Here is a 27,297-nt window from a genome sequence, read left to right on the forward strand (position 1 = left end):
AAATATGGCCATGTCAATAAATTCTTCCTTTGCCAGAAAATAAATATAAGGGTATATACCTACATCCCCCATTAGCTACTGTTGTCTCCCATAAATTATTGCTGCACGTGTTAAAACTGTCACTTAGAATTGTATAGCTACATAAGGACCGTAGTCCATTTGATCTTCACATTCGTTTGATAATGCCCTAACAAGGCGAAACAATTGTTACAATATAATTTTTTATGTGTTTTTGTTAATAAAATACAACTTAGTAGACTCAAAAATCTGTGTTTGATTTAAAATTAATACATAAATTAAAATGGAGTTCTACAAATTAAACGCCAAATCAATAAATAAATACTCAAGTGTTTACCGGCTCACTGATCCCCAGGGGACTGGTAGTATGATCATTTGATGTCACAGGCGAACTGCAAAGGGCTCGTAATGTTTGTTGTTTAATGTCCAATGCAGTCGCAGGTAAGTGTAAAATTGTGTGCGTTTTCTATTGCATTGGATTGAAGCCAAAAGTAGGTAGCCCAAGTTGCGAGGAGTGACCTCGCGCGGCGCCGAGCCTCGCCGGGTCTAGGTCAAACGCCCTGACCTGTTTTCCTCTTCATAATACTGTGTTTGTTTTGAATGACATAATATCATCGCATTATCAACAGCGACGCGGACAACGAACTGGGAATTGAAACACTGACACAATTTTTCACTTTATCACAGTGTAAGATTGGGGTAAACAATTGTAAGTACCTACTCTTAAAATCAGTGACCAGTTACATTTTTCTGTGATATAATCATTTCGTTTTGTTGTACATTCCATTTATTAATGATGGATCATTGTCAGACGAGAGATATATCTAATTTAGCATACTCAACCTGTAAAGGATTGTGTTAGACTCGTTTTGTGTTTATAACAGCCGATATAATCAATATTTTCATTCATTTTCTTGAGGAAAATTCGCCTTCATAAAAGTTCGTAAGTTGGAAATGAATGTCACAGAAACGATGGACCTATTTTGATATTGGTAGCATTGTTAAATTATTGGCGGCTCTATTTTTTTATGTCTATGGTTCATCCTCCCACCCTCCCCTCATATTTGTATAACACAAATGGTAGTGTAGTGGTAAACAAACAATACACACTACTAAATAAGTAAACACACTATTACAGCTCTATAACACACTATTACAGCTCTATAAACCATAGACAATAAAACATATGACGTCATAAAACGTTCGATGGCGGAAATTTGATGCGTATGCGAACGCACGTTTTTCATTTTATTCAAATATCTAAAGTTTAAACCTTGATATCTCCCGTAGTTCCCTACAGATTTCAATAAGAATGTTATCGATAGTCTTGTGATTTTTCATCTTAATTTATTAGCCATAAACCAACATTGTGACAAAAATCTATTGTAAGTACCTACTCTTAAAATCAGTAACCAGTTAAATTTTTCTGTAATATAATTTAGTATTGTTGTACATTCCAGTTATTAAAAATTGTACGTAAAATGTTAAGTAGTTTTATCTTTTGTTAGATTCGCAGATGAATACGTAAAAAATTGAATTATTGAATTTTTAATAGTTTAGGAAAAGTGTAAGCCAAATTACTGTTTTTTTATTAATTGATTCGGCAGTCACTTTTTGGTAAGATCTATCCATTTTCAATTGAATTTTTGCATGATAAATACCACTAAATGCCATAATAGTATTTACCAAGTAAATCTTAAATTAAAAATAATATTTTCTTCTATATATTTTCATAAAATGTCTCATTACGGTTATTTCATTATGTTAAATCATTGTAAAAACATTTAACCAGAAATGGCTGAAATGAGTCGTTATTTAATTAAAATACAATTTAAAAACATTTAACCTCTATACGGCTGTCCAAACTTAAAACACAGTAAGGGACATTTTTTTGCAGCACATTTTTTTGCATTTTTGGACTAAGTAGAATCTACTTAGTCCAAAAATGCAAAAAAATGTACTATAAAAAAATGTCCCTTACTGTGTTTTGAGTTTGGACAGCCGTATAACGTTCCCTCCAATAACGCGGTACTTATCTCAACTTTATAGGGGGGTTTACTGTACATATATAACGATTAGTCAATGGGTTGCGTATTCCCAAATCCGTATCCAGTAAGAGGCACACACGTGCTTCTACAGAAAGTGTTTATTAAATGCGTTATTAGTCTGTCCGAAGACCACCATGCACTAAGAGTTTGTAATGATAACGGTTTGAACAGTACTGGCGTATAGAGCAGTTTGTATGCCAGTGTGGTAAGTGTCCTGACGAAGACAGGGTATGTCCCTAAACTATTTACTGACGTTCATGAATTTAGTTACCAACGTTAATGTTTTTAGATACTGACGTTAATGGGTCTAGTTACTGACTTCCATGAATTTAGTTACTAACGTTAATCTATTTAGTTACTGATGTTAATGGGTCTAGTTACTGACGTTCATAAATTTAGTTGATAATGTTTTGAATATTGAAAGCATTAACTTTGTGGATCATCTTGATATATTATTTCGAGAAAAAAAAATAATTTGTGTTCTGATCCACTCACATCATGTGAGTGGATCAGAACACAAAGTATTTTTATTTCTCGAAATAATATATTAGTTGATAATGTTAATGGGTCTAGTTACTGACGTTCATGAATTTAGTTAATAACGTTAATGTATTTAGTTACTGATGTTAATGGGTCTAGTTACTGACGTTCATGAATTTAGTTACTAACGTTAACGTTTTTAGCTACTGACGTTAATGTTTCAGGTTACTGGCGTTCACGAATTTAGTTACTGATGTTAATGTATCTAGTTACTGACGTTCGTGAATTTAGTCAGGTTAGGTTACTTAGAAAAAGACCTTGCAAACATTATGCAATATGTCAACACATAAGCAACGTAATCCATTTTATAAATAATTTCTTCAATTAATTTAAATAGACTTATCGCACAAAATACTTGGTATAAATTTTCCCTCATTCATTTCGCCGACCTTTTATCGAACCGTGATGCACCGAACGAGATCGTGTAGAGGAATGTGTCCCCCGATGGTGATTACTGATCGCCTCCTACGCGGGGTATTAATACAATATAGTTGCCCAGATAGATAGAATAATTTATGTCTAGGGGTGCTCCGAGCAGAAAGATATCGAGGGTGCTACTAGCGTACATACAGGGTGATTAGAAAGCAATAAAAATAGATTAAGGTTTTCAAAGAGGAAAATTGTTAAATAATCATATAAGAGTAAAATTATTGCCTACTTCAGGTCTCGAACTTAGGTGGGTGTGGCAGCAGAAGTAAGCGAAGGAGCTCAGAGTGAAGGATATTACTATTATCAGGGAAAGCAAATGGAGGAGGAAAAGAAGTTAGGAAAAGGAGAATAGCTGAAATGTCTAGGGTACTCGAGTTGCATACCCGTACTCGTAAAAGCTTCTGCAAGCTACCGCGAAAGTATTGGAGGCACTCAAGGAAAAATATGTTGATAGCAGTTCCACTAATTAATTTTCCTTTTTCTAATTGTACATTTTAGTCGAACGGCGTAATTTAAAAGGTTTAATAATCCTTCAAATTACAAAGAAGTTTAAATATTTCCCATTTGTTTTGGATCACCGTGTACTAAGGTAGTACTAGGGTAGACGAGGGAGCTTGTAGCGAAGTATGTTTATACCTACGTTTATAAATAAATGTATACTTATCATTTTTTTAAATTCATCTTTACACCTCTTTTTGACATACGGCCTTAGTGAATGTCGGTCTACAGTCCGACTAGTAATGCAAGTGATTGCTGTTTTGAGGAGAAGTATGTGTGTATAGTGCTATGGTAGTAGCGTATAGTATTGTTTGCATGCTGGCGTGGTAATTGTCCTGACGAAGAGACGGCTTCGTCTCGAAACCAGTAGACTAAATTCTCAGTGTGTATTAATTCGCTAACATTTTATTAAATACTTCATGTTTTTAATTGTACAGTATTTACATCGAAGGATTTTTTAAAGTTTATGAATTTTTTACATAATTACGTAAAAGCGACCTATTATAAATAAAAAAAACTATCACCCTCTCCTTTCCCCCTTTCCCCCTTCCCCTTTCCCCCTCTCACCGCCCTCCTAACCCCGCCTTCATGATGTTGCCGGCAAAAAATGGTGTTGGTTCTAAAAAATTCTGAAAACTTCAAAACTGCAAAATCTCATCTTAAAATAAACGAGAACTGACTTGAACATTTTAGTAGATATCTCTTGACAGGATCCAGAGTAAATATGGTAACCCCAACTTGCAAAAAATGGCCGTATTTTTTCATCAATTTAGATTCGAGCTTGAATCTTGCCGGTTTTATACCGCCTCCTCTGTCCGCGTCCGTTCGTAGTTCTGTTACGCGCGAACCGGTATTATCGGTTCTTTTTACTATGTACATTACGTATGTGGTTCTAGGTACCTACCTGCCTGCTCTTCGGATTAATTCGTACGATCCACGTTTAACCGTTAACTAAGAGCGACACGGTGGTATTTGCATGGCGTAATCTAGCTGTTACAGCTAACCGTTGAGTAGATCTTATTGGCTCTTTACATTAGGTAGAAGTGGCAGTACCTGCCGATCGTCTCTTGGAGGAGAAAGTGTGCCAAGGTACTACTGATACGTAAATCGCTCGAGCGATAGAGATGGCGCTTCATGACCGATACTATCGATAGTTGCATAAATAATCAATCACAGTAAAAAGTAATTCTCGTCTCTGGTGTAGTTCTTATGGCAGCATTTAACATTGTATATTTCCCCTTTTACAAAATTGGATTACGGTTTTTTTATTAAATAAAAAAAAAAGAAAATAAAGCAAGCATTAAGTTTCACCATTTTTAAAAATTAAAACGATATAATTCATAATTTATATTTGAAGCACTAACTTTGTGATTTTCCATTTTATAATTAAAATGTAACTCTGTTTTAAAATCACTATTAAAATTATAAAACAAAGTTACATTTTAATTATTAACGAATTAACTTAGTTTTGGTTACATTTTTTTTATTGAAATAATTTTCTGTTTTTTTAAATCATTTTGAAAAAAAACTTCAAAATCGTACACGGCACTATGTCTAAATTATATAAGTTTTCGTGACTTTGACCGTGCAACCCCGAGTGCCAACGTCATCGCTACAATTCTACTCTTCCTATACTCGTATAATATTACTGATTACCTTTCCCTTACATAATTAATTATCAAGTTAAATCGTGACAAAACTATGCGGTAGCCTATATCATGTTTATCATGTAAATAAAATATCTAAATAACTTTTTTACAAACTAAAACGTTCGCAAAAAAAACATTTTATAACAAATATCGATATTTTACTATGTGAAATACCGATTGTGCATGTCACCAATATTTTTGCAAGAGAGCAACTTGACTCCTCCCACTTCCCATTTCTCATCCTATATCAATCTTGTGGAACCTTCGTGGAAGGACATGTCCATGGCCAATGGCCACTGCACGGATGGAATTCATTATTTAATACTTACTTGTACATTTTGGCATAAAGCTGGTAAATAAATACTTGATCTTTTTGCTCGATTAGGTATTTAATAGTTTATTTCTGTAAAACATATAACGACTAGTAGACACACGTAAATGAATGGCAGACCATGCGGTCCACATATGATTTCCGGTGGCGGTTCAATCTCTGAGTATAATATCTCGAAGAACATAAGCGCCCTTGAGGCCTTGAGATAGTATTTTACGAAAATGGCGCTATACAAATTATCCAAATTATTATTATTATTATATAAACAAGAATGTGTAAAGATGAAATCATTTATTTGTTTTTTAATTAATGTTTTAATTTCATTTCTCATCATTTTATGGTACGTACATGTATTAATATAATATGTATATTAAAAACACAATATAATGCAATTGACACTAAGATAGCTAATTGTAATAATTTTAAAACTGGAATATACGTGTAAAAATAAGATAAATAAAAAAAATTAACGTAAGAGAATTGAATTGAAAATACGAAATTTAATTTATAAATATGTATATAATTTGTTATTTCAAGTAATATAATGCAGTAAACCCCCCTATAACGTTGAGATAGGTACCGCGTTTATCAATGGGAGCGTTGTAGGGGTTAATATTTTTAATTGTGTTTCAATTTTAAATCACTCATTTCAGTCTTTTCAGCTGGTTAAAATATAAAAATACGATTTTAAAAATTAACCACTTATAACATGCCCTCTGATAATGCGGTATCTATCTCAACGTTATGGGGGGTATTTACGATACATTCAGTTCTTCACACCCTTATCCGCACTCCAATGGTGCACAGGGCACTGCATCATATAAATGTAGTGTTATCTTGATCATTAACACACGAAGGAAAGGTGATCAGCCCTCCGCTTCAGGTACCAGCCCAGGGTAATATTGAATAAATATTAGAGTGAAAAAATCACTCATATTTATTTGACTCCTCCCTGGGAATCGAACCCAGGACCTCTAGAACGGTAGCCAAGCGTGATGACCATTACATCTCAACACACCTTTCTCAACTTTATCGATAATGCTTATCTCAGCCTTTCATTCCTTCCTTATTTCATCATTCGAACATCTATAAAACATCGTTTTGCCACACATTCGTCTGAGGGATCGCATTTCGACTGCATTCAGTCTGCTTTCATCATCATTCAGAGGCAAATTATTTTCGTAATATAATTGAATGGGGTGAAATAACTAAACGCAGCGAAGTTTGCCGGCGTTTGTCTCCCAGTTGGGTCGACATTGACCTATATCCCAGTTAATGAAAACTCTGGGAGCGTGTTGGGTCATCCAGGAAGGAGGATCTGGGACAAACTCGTATATTTATTGTAAGTACCTACAACTGCGAAATAAAAAGCATTCCCGTTGCATTCCATTGTAAATATGTAAATCTATCAATATCTTGAGCAAATCCAAAACACTGTACGCAAATACTGGGTTGAATCCCGCAAATAATGTTTCATTATGATTTATTTTTATTAAGACTTTTAAGCCGTTTACAGGGCTTGGCCGGGATCATTTCCATTATTTCTTTTTATTGTCAAACAAATAAATATATTTAAAAAAAAACACCAAACTATATTGACGATACTATTATTGTTGAATTCTGTAAAGAAATGAAGGAGTGAGAATGTATTAAACCTCCTACATTTTTAATTGCAAGAAGAAAACACAATTCGTGACGTAATCAAGCGTGACGTCTTTCAGAATTAAGATTTCGAAGTCTTTCATACGCTGTTGACGCATTTCGTTTTGGAAGCGGGGAATAAGTCCAACAACTTAATGATGCGCAAGTCACTCCATTAATGAGGGTCAAAAAGAGAAGAATATACAAATAGTTTTGTAACAGCAAGATTAACTACATTGTTTGGTAACATACAAAAGTATTCGGCTGTCCAAACTCAAAACACAGTAAGGGACATTTTTTTGTATTACGTTTTTTTTGCATTTTTGGACTAAGTAGATTCTACTTAGTCCAAAAATGCAAAAAAATGGACTACAAAAAATGTGCCTTACTGTGTTTTAAGTTTGGACAGCCGTATTGCTCTATTAAAATAGCGAAATTTTTAAAGACGACCAACTAAACAATACAAAGAATCTTCTTCTTCTAACCCTTATCCGCACCCAATGGTGCATAGGGCACTGTATCGCATTGACGCAAAGCTATCTTAAGCGTACTTACATGAAAACAAGGTGATCACTCCTGCGCTTCAGGGAGCTTTCTAGGGTATTATTAAATAAATATTTGAGTGTGTAAAATCACAAATATTTATTTACACCCGCCCTGGGAATCGAATCCAGAACCTCTAGCACAGTGGCTAAACACGCTAACCATTACACCACGGAGGCGATCAAAGTATCTACCTACCTAATATCTTACTTAAACCATACCTGCTCCCTTTTGCATATGGAGTAGACTCCTTGTAGACAAGCTGCCTCCAGGCTTTTCTGTCGGCTGCCAGCTCCCTTGGATCCTTCCAAGTCAGGTTTGCGTCCGTACCTAATATCTACCTATAGATTACTGTTTGTGGTCTGGTTACTCACTGTCACGATCAACAGATAGCATATTCGTGTATTTATATAATTGCCCTTCAAATTTGACCTTGCACAAGAAAAGATTCTCTATCCTCATCCCATGTATCATCATATAGTTAAAAATCATCATATTCTCCAGTAAATTACAGGCGTTCAATCAGTCGCTATTGAGATTTTTCCCTAATTCAACCATTTGTCTTGGGGAGTATGTCATGAAAATGGTGTTATATAAATAATCTAAATTTATTTATTGTTATTATTATTTCCAGTGCAATTCGTTTTCGTACCTACCTGTGCAATATTTAATAAATTGTCTCTGGAAAAAAAATTATTTTCTATTGGTCGATTCAAGATTTACGTCACTTTTCGCATGACCAGACCTTTATTTTATTACAGTTTACGTTAACTGTCAAAATGTAAGGTTATGACGATTTATCGTAAAATACGCTATAACCCTAATTATTATTTTTATAATAGCGTGATCGTGAATTTACTTCGATTTCTTTACCTTTATTACTATTCTTGAGCCTTATTCGACGAAGAAATATTATTTTAATATTGACAGCCATCAAACAAAATGAGAGACATCAGCTGACTATGAAATGACAGGCCGTGTATTTATTGTTTTGATAATATAATCATCCGTATTACTATATGGAAAAATGACAACGACGTATGACATTAGGCGATGCGTTTGCTAGTCGTTGGTTTCCGTTATGTTAAAATCAACCGTACAAAAAATTCTCTATTTTCCATATAAGCCTGAACTTGTAAAATAAAAACACATTCTATGATTTCATGTTCTTTATTGTTGAAATAGTAAATACAATAAGTTTGTGGATTTAATAATAAAAAAATCTTTAAACTTATTTGGAAACTAAATGCGTTTTGGTACCTAGATAATAGGGATAAAATATTACTAGCAGAATCTATTTTTATAAAATCTGGCTCAATACTGAATGTATAAAAATAATGACTTAAAGAGATATTACACTTCAAAGTCCAATTTTGGCAGCATCTATTTCTAAATAGTATTTTTCAAAACTCTACATTCGCTCGACAAAATGATACATCCTTTTGCAGTAATTTTCCAATGCACATTAAAAACTTGATGAAGGGTTTTTCAATGAAAGTATGTAATTGAATTTTATTTTTATGCATAAGGGGCATAATGGACAGAATATAGAGGCAAAGCATGTGAATTTTTTAAGCTTTTAAATAATACTCAAATTTGAAAAACGTATTCTTTGTGGCACAAAACAGTATAAGGTATACTATTGAGTTATTAATCATCATTTATCATATAAAATGACAAAAGAAAAATAGAGGATGAAAACATGTCCTTTTAACTAACCGTTTTATTGCTGAGCCTTTTTTCACATATTATGCCAAAATTGGAGAAGAATTTTAGAGGAAAAAATAATCTTTCAATTAAGTGTGCACAAAATTGCGTATATTTTCACCAAATATTGAGGGATTTTCGTAATTCTTTCGTTTGTGTGTAGGGAACATATCAAACTACTCAAATAAAAGATGGAAAATGAAAAAAAAATAGTTCGGAAGGAAGTTGCACGAAAGTATCGGTATCAAGACCATCTAAAGAAGGAGAATCATCTTCGGAAGCTTCACTTTCACTACAAATACGTATTCTTCAATTTGTAAACATTCTGATTTCATCCTTACTGTCATTAAAAGAAACATTTTCGAAGTTCCACAGTAGAACAAGTTCCGCAAGTGTTTTCATCATGGCTACTTGACGAATTCGACATAGTATGAAGGAAATAATAAATTTTTACCGATAAAAAATTAATGTTATTTTCACCGCGAAATACTTTTTTAAAGTTTATTTATGATTATAATTGACGAATTGAGAATGACTTACGCGCGCGCACCGCGACACGTCTTCACAGATCGATATCTAAAATCAAACAGCAAAAGTCGATATTCTGACGGTACGCAGTTTTTTTGCGCAGTAACAAAGTGTCGATATATCGACAGTCCGCAGTAAAATAGTTAAGAAGAGGGAAAGAAGATTATCAGCAATGGCTAGGGCTTCAGGGTTGCATACCTATAGTTCTTTATAGAATTGATATTCACTTTAGAGACAGAATTCCATAATATATTATGAAATAATTAATAATGCAACTAATTTAAGATTTTTTTTTTAGCATTATAAAGTCAATGCAATAATTGAAATATTTCAACAATGATTATGGGTGTGCGACCCCGGGTGCCTTGTTCATTGCTGCTATTCTCCTATTCCTCTCATACAGTAATATTCCTCCTCCATTCCCTTTCTCATATAGCAGTAACATCCTTCATCCTGAGCTCCTTTACTTACTTTGTCTGCATCCCATCAAACATTCAACTCTTATATCTGTGAATCCGTACTGCAGGACTTCACTGCCTTCATATAATCAGGATTTAGTTAACACCGCATAAAATTATGCCGTGCCCTATACACCACTTGGGTGTGTATAAACTTGATTGTTAATTACATAAACTCGGGACATACAGCACGCTAACCACTAAACTACAGAGGCAAACAAATATACTTTCTATTTTAAATTCACGTTTCTTACTGGCCGTTTTTGGTGAAATTTCAGTTACGACTTTTCTTTGCAATTTTAAGGCAAATTTTTACTACATGTTACGTTTTGTATGAATTGTTAGGACTGCTTTCAAATTTATTTTTGTTATATTTTGCACATATCGTACATATATGATAAAATTATTTAATAAAAGCCAAGATGTAACTTATAAGGGGTGTCGATATATTGTACCATGTTATGATAGATGAAATTCATACATTATTGAAATGGGAAATAATACATGGTTGTCTATCACAAAACACATCAGCGTTTGGCTATCTCACATTTATACAAATACAAACAAGTAATTCAGCGTAAGGTCTTGCGTTATGGAAAGTGTTTATATGAAGCACGAAAACAGATAATTTGAATTAATAAATTAATAAAAATATGTAACAAGTTGGCGAAGACTTTATATAATTCTTAATTGATGCCCTTAAACCATCCCAAGATGGATGACAATACTGTCGAGTAATGTTAATGCTCACAGTCTGTGATATCCATCCCTTTCCGGCAAAAATCTTATTTTAGCCTATATAACTCGATTAATTGCAGATGTATTTACATTTATTTTTATCGTACACATATTTACAATGATGTGTCCTCACTAGATTTCTCAATTCGGTGCTTATGATGTTCTACTGAGAAGGGCTCGAAATATAAATAATAAATAAATAAAAAGAGCTTAAAAATACAGCGAATGGCAGTGGATTTGCAGTCAAAAATCTACAATTGATATAAGAAATATTCTTGATTTAATGTGAGACCCAATGTATGAACTACACATTGTCAAAATTGTATTCTATATTTGTTGATGCTTCGATCGTTGGCTTTAGATTCCCTGTTGAGGGAATTTCCTCGGCGGTTCTGCGAAGAGGCATACATGGCTTGCAAGCGAGAAGGAGGCGGAAGGGAGCTAGCCGAGTTCTCGCTCATCGTAGTAGACCCACCCGAGTCCCTACCCCCTTTTACTAATGACTCCCTGGAATTCCCACCCATGGACATGTTTTTCATGATGGAATCCCGGAGAGACGAATTGTTCCTGATATCCATTCCTTTCATCAGAGACTCTCGCGAGTTGGATGTGGACGCTGACGACGAACCGGGAACCGACGGGGTCGTGGACCTTAGAGAGGGTTTCCGCAAAGACCTTTGGGTCGGAGAGTCGTCATTTAACCTGCCGTAGTCTCCGAGGCGTCGCGGAGTGGGTAGCAGTGGCCTGGCGGGCGAACCTCTATTCGATCCTACTGACCCCATTTCGTCTTGATTGCTTTTCTTAACTTCCGAGTCGCTGAGTCTGCCGTACTCGCCGAAGCGACGCATGGAAGGTTTCCGAGGAGGACGAGGGAGGCTCGACGGAGGCAGGGATCCCGATCTCCTGGCGTCGTTCTCCGCAGCATCTTGCATCCGCTGTTGCTGCGAACTTAACCCCTGTTTCTCCAATAACATCATTTCTTCCGGTCTGCCTTGATCGTGGGGCGGTCTGGTCACCAGATTCCCTAAAAATCCGGGTTCAAAGAGAGCCGTCGTTCCGGAAGGCCCTGTCAACGGTTTCACCAGTTTTCCTTTTCGCGGACCGGTGCTGGCTCCCGAGAATGCCGGGAAACAGCACAATCCGCGCTGAAAACGTAAAAACAAGTCTCAAATCTAGTTCTTTCACATACATCAAAACTGGATTGTATTTCAAACTGTCGTTTATATTATTATTATCATTAGTATAAAAGCCAAAACTTACTTGTATATTTGGTTAGTGCATTCTCGGGCTTCACACCAATCAGCGAATAGAATTATTGCAAATTCAAGTTTGTAAAATACACGTGCGGGGATAATTATTAACCGATAAGCACTAACACTTTGGGGGCGCAAACTTTCAAACATTGTGTATATATCGACTGTCCATAGAACGTTCATACACCTGAAATGAGGACTATGTTTATTCAACAAAAGGATGTTTTGAAATAAAAGGCTATGGATTTTTATAATACTATTTAATAAAGATACATTAGGGCTTACGTAGAGTCCAAGCGGATAATATTTGGTTAACATCATTACACAAGATTCAATAAATTAGTTTCTATCAAAAATATACTTCTTTACGATGTAGAATAATGCTTCAGTCACCCAGTATGATTTATATAAAAGGCACAGTTATATCTGGACACATTCAATACATTTTGATAAATGTTTTAAAAAATTATTAAGATATTTAGAAAATCGCCTGGGTAATGGAATAATTAATTATTTACCTTGGTAAAAATACAAAGTGGTAAATAAAATCAAATTTTAGTAAAGGACAAAATCAATTATAAGTTATTAAAATATAGGACAAAACATGTGTTTGTGTTAATTAAAACTCAATTATGTATTAATAAAAAAAAACTGGTCTAATCAATAAAATTAGATGGCTGTTATTACAGTATGTATAGTGTATAACTAAAATAAAGGAATATTTCATGAATCCGATTCCGAAACAATGCTAAGAATCAGAAAAAGAGTTTATACAAAACCAATTAGAGATTCTTAAATATTATATAACAAAAATTATTTCAAAGCATGAGATTACATCATATGAATAATATCAATATTAAAATATTACTTCTATAAATTTGGTTAAGCTTGACACAAAATAATTGTTTTTAATTATTTTTTATTAGAATCTAAGATAAATTTATTAATTAGGCAATTATAAAGTTTTATATTTGTTCTGCAATAGTGCGCGTAACTTTAAATGATTTCATCTACAAATAAAGTTTATTTGAGAGCATGTTAGCTGCAAATTGCAAAATATGAATTCTTCAGAAGGGCTCCTGATACATATGTATATTACGATTTTTTATTGTGTAATTTTAAGACGGTTTTAAAACACATTTGTTATATTGAAATGGAGCTTATAATGTTAACTTTATTTCGGCATCAATAACTCTTTTTTAAATTTTTTATTTAGGTGTGTTTTTCTAATTTTGCTTAAAACACTTTCATTTGCAAGTCAACTGAAATAGCATCTATAATGTGGAAAAAACAAATTCGAATTAAAAAACAATTCATGCTTTATTATTAAATAATTCAAAGCTTTTTTTTGGCAAATGCGATAAGTAAAAACTGTATTGGAGATGTTTTAAACACTTAAATACATATTTAAACAGCCCTGTTTAAAAAGTCATCCAATCATTGGTAATAAAACTGAAAAAGTAAATTAAAATATATTTCTGTTATAAACCAAATGTTTCTGAATGCAATATTAAAAGAATTTTTAAAAATAATTCAACTAGAAAAATAAGCAAAACATTAGTAAAAGCTGGAATATTATGCAGGTAGTGGGACTGTGTTTCACATTCAATTGATTGAGTGACAAATCTATCAAATTAAGTAAATTAATAAACTATTTCTCAACACAAACCGTCAAAATTTGTAAAAGATTTACCAATAAATCATCTGAAATTCAGGGATTCATCAATGATCCGTAGCTGATTGTAAACTCAATGTTCTTGAGTAAAAAAATATTCATTAGGTGTTGCCATTGTATTGGACACTAAGTTCTTAAATCAATATCTCAACAAATTTTCAAAAAACAACAACTGTAAAATCAAAAAAAGTTCAATGTTAATAAAAATATATTAGTTATTGGGAGAACTTTGTTAAATAGATGATAAATCTACGGGAGTTTAACTGTATCACGTAATTCATGTTTAAAAACATGGCAATGTTTTTAAATATGAATGAAATGGAAATATGAATCACATGTCAATGGCAACGGTGTGAAATTACACCAAAGAACAATTTTATTATCATCTTAATTTTTCGTGTTGATTACAAACATAAAAACTGACATAAACTCAAAAAACATTTGATAGTAATTATCCAAATGAATCTATAGACAAGTGTTAACTAAACTGAAAAAGTAAATTTTATCTGAGAATGTATTCCCGCAAACTGAACTGCGTTTCAGTATTTTTAAAACTTTTTTTTAACAATGTTACATTTATTACTAATATGGCAATAATTATTAAACTAATATTGTCAAAAAGTCACGATCAATACGATTTAATATTCAGTAGTTTTTTAACTAAATAGGTATCTATTTGAGTAAATTTTAAATTGTCAAGTCGGTATAACAGAAAACTGCACCAAAACTCTATAAAATTTTGAAATCCACAGATGTCATTACAAGTCCTATTTCTTTTAAAAATAATTTGAACAATCCTTGAACTATAAGTGCGAATAAACACCGCCATCTATACACCTTTAAACTTAATTGAGTTTGGATGATAGATAATATTTGGCCGAACCCTCCAATAAGTTAGTGATACATGTCCCTTAATCACTAAACGCGTAACACAGTCTCACCAATGTTACTATAAAAATACTAATTATAAAATCAGATATTCCGGAATGGGATAGTGACTTCATTAATACATTTTTCTATGCATAAGTATTAAATTTAAATTGACTGACTTAGGGAGTCCATCCGTGTAAATAAAATATTCGACTACATATACTTATAACATTTTTTGGTATATGCTAAAATTAATCATGACACTAATAAATAATTAAAAAAGCATAAATTAAAAAAAATTTAACACATACTTAGAAAACATATTTACAAATAATTTTAATATTTATTTTTATTAAATGTGATTAATAAAAAAAGAAAATGGTTGAAAAAATCTTTCCTAAAATCTGATCTTAGGAAATAGATGAGGCACCATTATGCAATTTAAATTTAGACATAAAAATATCATACAGTAATCCCTAAAGGGAATACTAGAAAGTTTTTTCATTCCTCTTTACACGAATAGGCACATTCTAGGAAGCTTCTTAATTCTAAATCTTATATTATAAATCTCAAAAATGAGTTGATCATGTGTTTACCAAGAAGGTAGCGTTCCTACAATATAACACCACTATTGTTTGCAATTTTGTCAATTACTATAGGAACGCACTATGTGAGAATCAAAATTTCTTGTCTCTTATACACACCCATTGGTATACAAGGCACTGCATTAGACGATGCAGAATAATCTTGGTTGTGAATTTCATGAAGGCAGGGTGATCAGTCCTGCGCTACAGTCTAGGGTGATATTAAATAAATATTAGAGCGAAAGATCACATAAATTTATTTTGGACCCCCCCCCCCTTTGGAAATCGAACCCAAGACCTCCAGTATGGTAGCCAAAAGCGCTTATTGCTACACTACTGAGGCAGACAATACAAGCATATGTAATGGAAATAATATACTTTTTTTTTTAGGGGATTTTGAAATGTGATGCTTGGAAATTTACCTCTCTAAGCATAATTTAACACGACCATAGATTATACAAAAAGAAACAAGAAATATTGATTCATTGGCACTTCTTGTGCAACGATTACTATAGATATCACAATACTTAGATCACACCATTACAGGAGTTTCAGAGGTTATGGGTTTAAACAGTGCCACCTATATCAAGCACAGGCCGTGTGATGAAAAATTACATATATCAATTTTGATCCCCTTGAGAATTGAACACGGGACCTCCGTATGGTAGACGCACATCTTAACCACTGCACTATGTAGGCGAACTAACGAGGGTTTACTGTTATCCAATTAAATATATATTAAAAAATAACCGCTTATAGAATTTATGACAACGATGGTTTTATTGTGAATATATTGCTTTGGACATTAATCAAATTACATACTTCTTCTAACCCTTATCCGCACCCAATGGTGCATAGGGCACTCCATCGTATTAACGCAGTGTTATCTTGATCATTACTTTACATGAAGGCAAGGTGATCACCCCTGCGCTTCAGTGACCAGTCCAGGGTTAAATAAATATAAGTGTAAAATCACTAATATTTATTTTCACCCCCCCCTGGGAATCGAGCCTGGGACCTCCAGCACGGTACCTAAACACGCTAACCATTACACTACGGAGGCGGACATTGTTATATTTATACTTGATATAGTGTGATAAAAAAACAAATTAAAGTAATGTTAAAGCTATTTTACGACACGGCATTGTATTTATTATCTAGAAGGCACTATTTTATTACAATATTAGGAAGCGGGACCATTAGGCAGATAAAAAATCTGTCACTATTCTTGGTGCCATGTATTTAAAACATAAATAATTATGCTTTAGTTTTGTGATTAATCAGATCTTTAAAGAGGCACTCGGAAAGGCATCATAACAGTGCAAGCGACATTATATAAGTATAAAAAATAAATAGTTTTATTTATGTTTATGGCACTATCATATTCAGCTGTCAACACAGAAAATGAGGAATGTTATTATCAAAGGTACTAACTGGATATTAAATTAGGGCCGATATTCAGAAAATTTAACAACCGATACATTAAGAAAGGCTATTATTTTGTTTAAGCTATTATTTTTATGGATATCCAAAGACAAAGTTGTGGAATAAGTCATAGTATCAATGGAGAGGTGTGCTAGAAAAACTATGTATGTTTTTATTTTCGAGAGATGTTTTTACGCTAATTTGTTGCTAAAAACTAATTAATTGACAAAAGATGGCTAGTCGTGACATCAAAAAATTTGAATGAGGAATATTGATGATTAATGGCAACTTTGTTGAAAAAAGTAAGAATCTTTAATTTTAACCTGCGAGTGAATGAGTTCTTGCAAACTAAACTATATCTGATACAGTTTTTATTAAATATTTAATTTTTTAAAATTAGTAAAAAAATAGGAATAAAAATAGTTTAAATGGTTCAACTATCAGTGTTGCCAAAACAAAATGTCTCTAATCATGATATTAAAATTATGAAGTTGGTATTACATAAAATTTCAAAAAATTATGCACTAAATTGCACAAATATCACAGTGCTATAAGAAGAAAAAAACCTTTGAAGTGCAAACACATCTTGTCCATACATACATACATACTGAATTGATTTTGCTTGGACGATAAGGTTTGTCCATAATTTTCAAGAGGTCATCAAAAGGTCCTCCGCTTTAAAGCAGTTTTTTTTATATATTAGTTTTTCAACCAGACCTCTTAATACATATATTCTTCAGGTAATTAATGAAGTACATAAATTAATTGGTACATATATTGTCTGAATATCGGCCGTGGATTAAAATCAAAGCCATATCATGAAAAACATTTTAGAAAGGCATGTTCCTAAATTAGATGGCTCCTTGGGAGTATACGCATGTAAATAATTCATAAAACAATATGAATCCATTTCGTGAAAAGTTATTTGAAAACACATCAAACAAGATTGAAAATGGAGACAATTTTTTCACATAAACTCTTTTATGCAGTAGAAAAATCAATCAAATATTTGATTTGTTTGCCAACATATTGATTTGTATTAAATGTTAAACCAAACACTGATTTTTTGAGTCCACCATGTTGTATTTTATTGTTAACCTTTTCATAGCCGCAAATAAATTACGCCGCAGTGCTCAACAGGCCAAGTATTTTTTTGAAAAAAGTTGTCTAAAGATTTTTTTTTGTTGTTTTTATTGAATTATAATTTACTTACCAAATATTATATCCCGCATCGATTGTTAGAGTTTTATTCTTGAAGTTAAACCAGTTTCAAATTTTCAGGGTTGTCACACTAAGTCGCACACGCAAGTTTTTATTAAATTTAATATTAACACACAACTATTATTTATCAATGGAATATTTTAAAATAATAAGAAAAACACAAAAAATTGAGCAAAATAAAAACCCCTGGCGTTCAAAACAATCGATTAAAATAATCAATATTTCAAGTGGTTTGAGTGGTAGCCCTAATGACATCTGTCAACTGTCAGCTGAAAGTGATACCGATAAATCACTTAAAAGTATTTAAAAACTTTATAAAATATTTTGTGACAACTTCAACTGATGGCAATGTATGTTCCGTTTTTGACAGATAGTCAATATGAGTTAAAACTGCGGAGTAATACGTCATCAAAAGTACTGACGAGATATCTCGTCTCTGGCCATACGGGCACTCCGCCATTTGCCGAGATATCTCGTCTCTGGCAACCATCGGGTTAAAAAAATATATAAAAATCCATTTTGTGGCAGTTGTTTCGCCAAGTTACATAACTAGGCGAAACAATTGTCACAAAATTGATTTTTATGTGTTTTTTTTAAACAATAAAATACAACTTATTAGACTCAAGAAGTCAATGTTTGATTTAACATTTAATAATACATTAAAATGGAGTTCTACAAATTAAACGCCAAATCTATAAATAAAAATAGACGGTATAATTTATATTTGACGCGCTAACTTGGTGATTTTCCATTTTATAGTTAAAATATAACTTTGTTTTAAAATCAATAAAAATATTTTCTTTTAACTTAATTATAATGTCTACCAGTTTCAAAGCTAACCGCTTCTTTATCAAGACTCGATGAAGAAACGGTTAGCTTCGAAACCGGTAGACATTTTAATAAAGTTACTTACTTACTCATAACCCTTACCGCATCTAATGGTGCATAGGGCACTGCATGGAATTGACGCAGTGTTTTCTTGATCATTACTTACACGAAGGCAAGGTGATCACTCTTGCGCTTCAGGAACCAGTCCAGGGTAATATTAAATCAATATTACAGTGTAAAATCACTAATATTTATTTTCACCCCCCTGGGAATCGTACCCGGGACCTCCAGCACGGTAGCTAAACACCACGAAGGCGGACAGTAAATAAAATATTTATAGTGATTTTAAAACAGTTATATTTTAATTTAAAAAATATGGGAGCGTTTTAGAGTTGCGTAATTGTCTCCATTGTCAGGGTTAGTAAAAGGTTTCCCTCTCGGCGGAGGGCAGGTGAATGGGGGGCGGGTTGGCGCGGAGCCCTGCGGAGGTGAGGGTCAGGCGGGAGACGGAGTGACCCACCTTGGACAGGAGCTGGCTGTCCAGTTGGCTGTCCAGCTTGGCCAGCTCGTTGTCCAGAGTGCGCTTCTTGCCCTCGAAGCTCGTCGGATCTGGTCAAATGGAAACACAATTTTGCCATGTAATGAATTGCTAGAAATGTCATCAAAGTTTTGAAAATAGGTGCCTGAGGCGAATACTGGGTATAAAGTGGTATGACTTCGTCAGGAATGACGATGTGAGGAGAAGAACTCAATAGCCCCTCATACTGGAAGTCCTGAAGAGAAGGTGGACATGGTTGGGACATGTCCTTATAATGCCACCTGAGATCATCAACCTCTCGTGTCTCTTCTTCCAACCCCGAGGATTCCGGCGCCCCGAAAGGCCTCTGACGACCATTCACCGACTATACTCAGCGGAACTTCGAGACGCCGGACTGACCTGGGAGGAAGCCAAGGAGATGGCGCGTGACAGAGTGACTTGGAGACGTCTCGTGTTGGCCATATGCTCCACCTAGGGAGTGAACATGGAAGAAGAAGAAGAAAAAATGTCACCAAATGTCACCAAAGGTGCCTGTCTAGGATTACAGAATATAGGATATAATATATAGGATTACAGAATATAGGATATTAATATGTATAGGATTACAGAAGTCTTTGCGTACAAACTTTGATGAGATGTCAAATAATAATATGTAATGGGACCACTGTTTTTATTAATTTTTTTAATGGGAGTTGTATTTATTATTATTATTATTTTTAAATTTATACATTTATGTATTGGTATATATGCTTGAAAAGCTTTGCTTATTATGTACAAGGTTTATAGATCAGTAAGACGCAGTATTCGTTAAGTCGCAACTTAATTTTCTCTAAATCCAGGTAATATTATATGAAATTTGCCAATTTTTGCATTGAAAAAATAAGTTCTTCAAAATAATTATATAGTTTTGAAAAGAAAAGAGTTATTGAAAGGTAAGGAGACAAAAAAAAATTGTAAAAATATTATTTCTATATATTCTAAAAAACAAACAAAAATCCAATAAACATTCTTTAAAAAAATCGGGTGTGAAAAGACGTTTTACCTCTCCCGTGGTTGGCTGGTGAATTCTGTGTTTGCAAATATACCCCTAAGGGGATTTTTGTTGCATTCAACTAAATAAAGATAGATATGTGTTGGGAACAGGAGGGATAATCTAGTGTGGGCCAAACAGGAACTTGTCAGCATTTGCTCATTGCTGGGAAAAAACCACGTTGCACTCCTCAGGAGAAGGTGGACATTTGACCGTCGTCAGCAGACATCCCGTTCCACTAGAAGAGTGTCCTAGCTCGGCTAATAGTACCTCCTGGCTGGAGATGGACATTGAAAGCTGTCCCACCGCATGCCTAGATCTGATACAGAAGCATCTAGGCTTCCTGACAGATCTGCTCTTGCAAAGCAATTTTTTTAAAACTAAGATGTGAAATTTGTTGAAAATGGGAAACAATATAAAATTATATCCCGATTTTACTGTGAATTTACATTTAAAAGCTTTCAATTTACCTGTCACTACCAATCTAAATAAACACAAGATTGTAAGTCCATCACCAAATTTTCTAGAAGTACCCCGGTGTAGGCAGTGAAAGGGATTAGTATTTAGTTCAATTAGTCAGCTAGATCCGATTCCGACTCGAGGTTGGCCGGTACACAGACGCTTACAACCCCGACCAGCACAGCAGACAGACACGGAACAGTGCAAAGACATTTACAGAGAATGGTCAGTCATCGCATTTCCATTCAACCATTATTCATCAAAGCTGGAGATGGACAGGTACTCACCCGAGTCGGGCTTGTTGAGGGAGTTGGAGGTAGAGCCGTACTTGGTGACCAGCCCCGGGTGGGAGGGGGAGGGGGAGCCGCGCACCGCGCTGTGGTACAGCGGCACACTCGACTCCTGGCTGGAGAACGACGCTGCGGAAGACGACGCTCCGAAACCTGAACAAACCACCACAACTTATCAAGACTTTTGTAAATTATTAGAACACGATACAGTAGAACCTCTCATAAAGAATAATTCGCATAGCAAGCAAAAAAAAAGTGAAAAAGTTGCGACATTTCCCATAATGAGTTACAGAGAAAAAGCAAATCCTTTTTTCACGACATTCACTTGTGAGCCTGGACTTCGGCGCCAGTCAATTTTTTTTTCACTTAACGAGTAAGATTCTGGAACGAATTATGCTTGTTATGAGTGGTTCCAGCGCCTTTGAGGTAGTAGTATTTTACGAAAATGGCGCTATATGAATTATCCAAAATTATTATTATCCCACTGTATTTGTTTCTTCCAAAAAAATGTAACACCACGCACCGATGACGGCCTCTGTTGAGGTGGACGAAACGTCGGCATGCGGGAATTTCAACACACCACGGCATAATGACTCAAACGTAATCAGCTTCTGGTGAGTATGAGACAACTCACCTAGCTCTTCCCTGGAGTTGTTCCTGAGCGAGTGCGAGTGAGAGTGCGTCTTGTAGTGGTCGCTGCCGTCACTGGCGTAGGACATGGTGCCCGCCTGGCTCTGCGTGTGCTTCTGCAGGACCTTGATCATGGCGTCCTTCTCCGCCACCTTCGACTCCAGCTCCTTCAGCCTGCCAACATTTCAAGACAACTTAATCATGTGGACATAATATACCATCAACCCGTGAATGCATTGCTGAGGCAGTATTTTAAAATTCTTCAAACTCTTATCCGCACCCAATGGTGGAGTTGAATCGTGGACCCCCAAAGTCAGCACTGAACAAAGTCAGTCATGAACTGACTAGAGCAGTGGTTCTTAACCTGGGTTCGATCGAACCCCTGGAGTTCGGTGAGTCAGCCTCCCGGGATCGGCAGAGACCAAACACACACCCGACTTGTACAATATTATGAAAAATGATACAACGTATGACATATTAATTTATCTTAAAGATCTTGTATATTAAATGTAAATCATCAAAAAGATCATGTAAAATGATACAACGTATGATATATTAATTTATCTAATAGATCTAGTATATTATTTGAAAGGAATATATAAATCTAGCAATATTTTTTTCCAATTAAGGGTTCGGTGGACGCGCATATGAAACTGGGGGGGTTTGGTACCTCCAACATGGTTAAGAACCACTGGACTAGAGGCATTCGAAATGTGGCTACATCTTAGATGCTACGCATTCCATGGACCGATATGGTCAGCAATGCAGATGTGTTCCAAGAGCAAGAGCAGAGATTTCGGACCTCGACTGATATCAAGGTCCGAAAGGTGTCCTATTTGGGACATGTGCTGAAAGGAGAAAAGTACAAGCTATTGCACATAATCATAAAAGGCAAAATAGAGGGTCGACGAGGTGCGGGCAGAAGACGTCTCCGGGCTCCGGAATGTAGAAGAGTGGACAATTAGGACCGTCGAGGCGCTGTTTAAGGCTGCCCGAGACAAAAACAATTACTCTCAAGCGATAGTCGGCATCAGGGGGACCTGACATGACACGAACAGAAGGAGTTCTGTGTTTTAGATATAAAATGTTTGCATATAATCGCAAAGTAGAAGTGAAAGGGAAGGGGTGTTGTTACCTTCCTTCGAGGTCGGCGCACTTCTTCTGGGCATCGTGGAGCTCGTCCATGTGTCGGATTTTCTCGTTTCTGGCGTCGGCCATCAGCCGCTCCGTCTCCTGGGAGGTTTTCTCCAGGGCGGCGATTTTGGCATCCCTACACAGAGCACAGATGAAATGAGAAATTAACATAGAAACTTGGGAGGGATTACAACTCCCAACATTCACATACTATTAACCAGTCCGGGAGTATGGAGGTAGATGAATGTCAGTGCAAATTTTCCTTAAAGGAGTATGGACGTTAATGTACGTCGAAGTCCGTCTGTCAGTTAGTATGATGTAACTCTTATAGCGATGACATCTGCTGGATGTCATAATTTGTCATAATTAAAAAATATTTCGATTAGGTGTTTTTAAAAAAAAAAATATTTTAACATAATTTCTGTCTTCATAATACATCGATTTAATGAAAGATTTTTTTTTGTTAGTGTAAAAAAAACCCACTCCCCAGAGAAAGTCGGACATCAATTTTTTGTACTCCCGGAAAGGTTAATATACATTGAATTCAAATGATTAAAAGGTTTTTGCAAAATTCCGATGTTTCTAGGTCATTATTCTTTAAGGCCATATATGATAAATCGCAACTTAATTTTCTTTAAACCCAGGTAACATTTAATGTCAATAATATTATTTTTTTTAAACAATGTTTTTATATTGAAGAAAATAAGTTTTTCTTCAAAATAAATATAAATGGTGTTGAAAAGAAAAGTGTTTTTGAAAGGTAAGGAGTTTAAAAAATAATTAAATATTTTTTTCCATACAATTTTTTTTTATTTTTTTATTGAATTCTAATTCATATATATTTTTTTAAATTCTGAGCGTAGATTCATCCGGCTTCTCGTGTAACCGTTTGCTTACTGAATCCTCCAGTTTGCGAGTTTCACCTTGAGGGGGATCGGAGCTTAGTATTTGAGAAACAAGAAATTCATACTTGTGAATATTATCAAATTATCATTTTTGACATCTCATCAAAGATGAAGAAGAATATGGAAGTCTGGGCATTTACGGGGCTGACGACTGTCATAAGCAAAATGACACTAAAATGGCGTTTGTCCACTACACGGAATTACACGGAATTTTGCCATCCGGCACATCAGTTAGCATTTTAAAACGACGATTGGCTTGGATTGGCTTGTGCTTTTGTCCATCTTTCTTCGGATCGGAGCTCTTGATCGGTGCGTGAACACGTTGCGCGTAAATTCAATCACGCTAAACTGTCGTAGTCGCTTTCATTTTGTAAACCGGATGGTAAAATTCCGGGTAGTGGACAAACGCCCAAAATGTTGTACATATTATCAAATTATATTCTCAAGTTAAGAGCATTATAAAGCATTATTGAATATTTTGTACATTGTTTTGAATATTAAAAGCAATAACTTTGTGGATTATATTGATATATTATTTTGAGAAATAAAAAGACTTTGTTTTTTGATCCACTCATGTTCAAATGTAAATGTGAGTGGATCAAAAAACAAAGTATTTTTATTTCTCAAAATAATATATTTTGTACATTAATTGTGCACGGTTCCAGGATTAAATGGTCCGGGACTCCACTGTGAGATTCTCACTTGGCAATCCCCAGATATAGAATGAGGGTGTGGTCTCACTTGGGTATGCTGGCGGCGTCGATGGCGGCCTGGCGCAGCGCCGCCTCCTCCAAGAAGCTCTGCTCCCACTTGCTGCACTCCCCCTCCAGCAGCAGCAGGCGCTCCTCCTTCTCCCGCAGCGCGCGCCGCAGCTCCCCCTCCCCGCCCCCGCCCGCCCCGGGGCCCGCGCTGCCGTCGCGGGACCTGCGCACCAACACCACCACATTAGGCTACACATCCTTAGCTAAACCAAAAGGAAAATTAGAAGCAGGACCCTCTAACTTAAGAATAATCTAATTATTTACAACATTTTAAGTGTGTTCAAATACTTGTCGAGCTTTTATCACTTATCAATTTTAGGGTTCCGGTAGCACAGATCAGAAACAAAACATTATTCAAAATCCCTAGAATGCATACCAAGTCCTACCAAAATTCATTTTGAAATCGAGCCAATTTAATAATTAGATAACTTTTAAGTGAAAACCTGTAATTGGAATTTTATTTTATTATATTTGTTATGTTTTGTAAATATTCTGTTGGTTTTCCAAAAAGTAAATAAAAATATTTTTTACTACATTTTGAGTGTGTCCAAATACTTGTTCACAAATCTGGATTATCTCCAATTACAGGAGTTATTTTCATTTTATTTTTTGACATCTCATCAAAAATGAAGAAGAATATGGAAGTCTGGGCTGACTTTACAGGGCTGACGTACGTCATAGGCTGGTTTAAGTGATCACTTTACACACGCGTAACATTCACCAATTCTACCCATGAGATGTCAAAAAATAATATGAATCTAATTATTGTTTCCGCATTCTTTTTGTGGTAAGACATGATGAAATTGTAAACGAAAAACACTTGAGTTTATTCTGAAGATAGACCTGAAGATGGAAGCGTAGCTTCCGAAACTAGTCGTTATAATAAAATAAACTCAAGTGGTTTACAATTTAAGAATAATTGTTATTTGAACAAAATCACCAGACAGATTTTCAATCGTTCAGTGAAAACACAATTTTCCAGTATTATAAATCAGTAAAAATGTTCTTCTTCTTCATATTCAAACGCTCGTTCGCACCCGATGGTGCATACGGCACTGCATCATATAAACGCAGTGATCATTACACATGAAGGAAAGGTGATCAGCCCTTCGCTTCAGGTCCAGGGTAATATTGAATAAATAATAGAGTGAAAAAATCACTTAAATTTATTTGACCCCTCCCCTAGAACCTGGGACCTCCAGCACGGTAGCTAAACACGCTAACCTTTACACCACGGAGGCGGATGGAGCACATCCTAATTTACTAGGGAAAAATTGTATGCTAGCCGGTAAAGGTAAGGAATACAGGAAAAGGGATAGGACAGTCTTGTGTGGGAATCACCTTTGATTTTGCAATTCCTTCTCCAGCTGTGACCTGAGTTTCCTCTCGGTGAGTTCCCTCCTGTCGGATGCCTGCTGCAGAGAGCTGAGAGCTCGCTGCAGCTGCGCCACCCTCTCCATGTAACCTTGCGCGTGCCGGCACTGGAAACAATTACACATCGTCTGCTACTGATACTTTTTATAATACATTCTCATATTTGTGCACAAATTGAAATATTAAATCAATGCCAAAATAAGTAGTGATGACCAGACAAGATAACCATTTAAGAAAAATTATATTATAGGTGTATTTGAGATGAAACATTTATGTTTTTTTATTTATTTAAATTAATGAAGATGGGTGTCTGAGCATCCTAGGGTTTATGGCCTGGCTTTTGGTTGGCTTTGTAATTACTTAATACATTTGTGTAACGTCAAGTTATTGCAGTTCATTTTTTTGTAGTTTGGGTCTGATTAGAATTGGTTGAGATGGATTGGGGATGATAGAGCTTCCTCCAGGAAAGAGTGTTTGGATTAAGTTGATACATCTTTAGGATAAAGTCACCTTTCACCAACGTTAGCCCGGAGTTTTCCAATAACGTCAGTGGGACATTTTACAATACTTTGTAAGGTCCAGCTGCCGTGGAAATTAAACAATACTTGTTTAATCTATATAACAATATATTCATGTATTACCTCTTCTTCGAGCCTGACCACGTTGCCCTGAGCGTTGGTAAGCGCCGTGTCCAGTATGTCGATGTGCGTTCGTTGCTCCTGCAAAGTGGCTCTCTGGGCCGCTATCTCGATCTCTTGTCGTTCCTTGGCACAAACCAGCTCTTTATCTGAAACCATAAAAAAATCACAATATTGGTAATGGATCAACAAAACAACAAAAAAAATACTACTCAAATTTTATCTGAATGCATATCACAGAATAAAACGACATATACCGATTTTTAACAACTTTACTAATGAGTTTAATGGGTGTACTAGTGTTTTTTTAAATGAGTTTGTTGTGGTTTTTAACGCCTTTACATATGAGTTTAATGGCTCTGTTAGTTATTTTTAATGACTTATTACGGAAGATTTAAAATCAGAAGTAGGTAATCTGTAAGTCTAGGATTGATTACCTCGACTTCATATTATTAACAATCAAGAAAACAGTCTCTTATGTTCTAATGGGAGAGGATAAGTGGCAGAAGAAAAAAAAGTATAGAGAAGGTGCACTATTAAAGCACTATAGTGAA

The 27,297-nt window shown here is 34.9% G+C and overlaps 1 protein-coding gene across 3 annotated transcripts in view; it reads right to left on the reverse strand.

Moving 5' to 3' along the window:
- Positions 1 to 8,857: 8,857 nt before the first annotated feature.
- Positions 8,858 to 27,297, reverse strand: part of LOC148307867 (uncharacterized) — a 30,172-nt gene continuing 11,732 nt past the window's right edge. For all 3 annotated transcript variants that reach the window (XM_088262690.1, XM_088262691.1, XM_088262692.1), the window contains exons 10-17: positions 26,747 to 26,892; positions 26,073 to 26,212; positions 24,712 to 24,894; positions 23,067 to 23,201; positions 21,936 to 22,105; positions 21,299 to 21,454; positions 19,505 to 19,593; positions 8,858 to 12,273 (exon numbers count right to left, since the gene is read on the reverse strand). In XM_088262690.1, the coding sequence (XP_088118816.1) occupies positions 11,443 to 12,273; positions 19,505 to 19,593; positions 21,299 to 21,454; positions 21,936 to 22,105; positions 23,067 to 23,201; positions 24,712 to 24,894; positions 26,073 to 26,212; positions 26,747 to 26,892 (1,850 nt within the window). In that variant the 3' untranslated portion in view covers positions 8,858 to 11,442. The remainder of the gene's footprint in view (positions 12,274 to 19,504; positions 19,594 to 21,298; positions 21,455 to 21,935; positions 22,106 to 23,066; positions 23,202 to 24,711; positions 24,895 to 26,072; positions 26,213 to 26,746; positions 26,893 to 27,297) is intronic.

Source organism: Brachycentrus maculatus, unplaced genomic scaffold, assembly GCF_059751285.1.
Source record: "Brachycentrus maculatus isolate JH-2025_06_01 unplaced genomic scaffold, ASM5975128v1 h1tg000186l, whole genome shotgun sequence".
Taxonomy (NCBI): domain Eukaryota; kingdom Metazoa; phylum Arthropoda; class Insecta; order Trichoptera; family Brachycentridae; genus Brachycentrus; species Brachycentrus maculatus.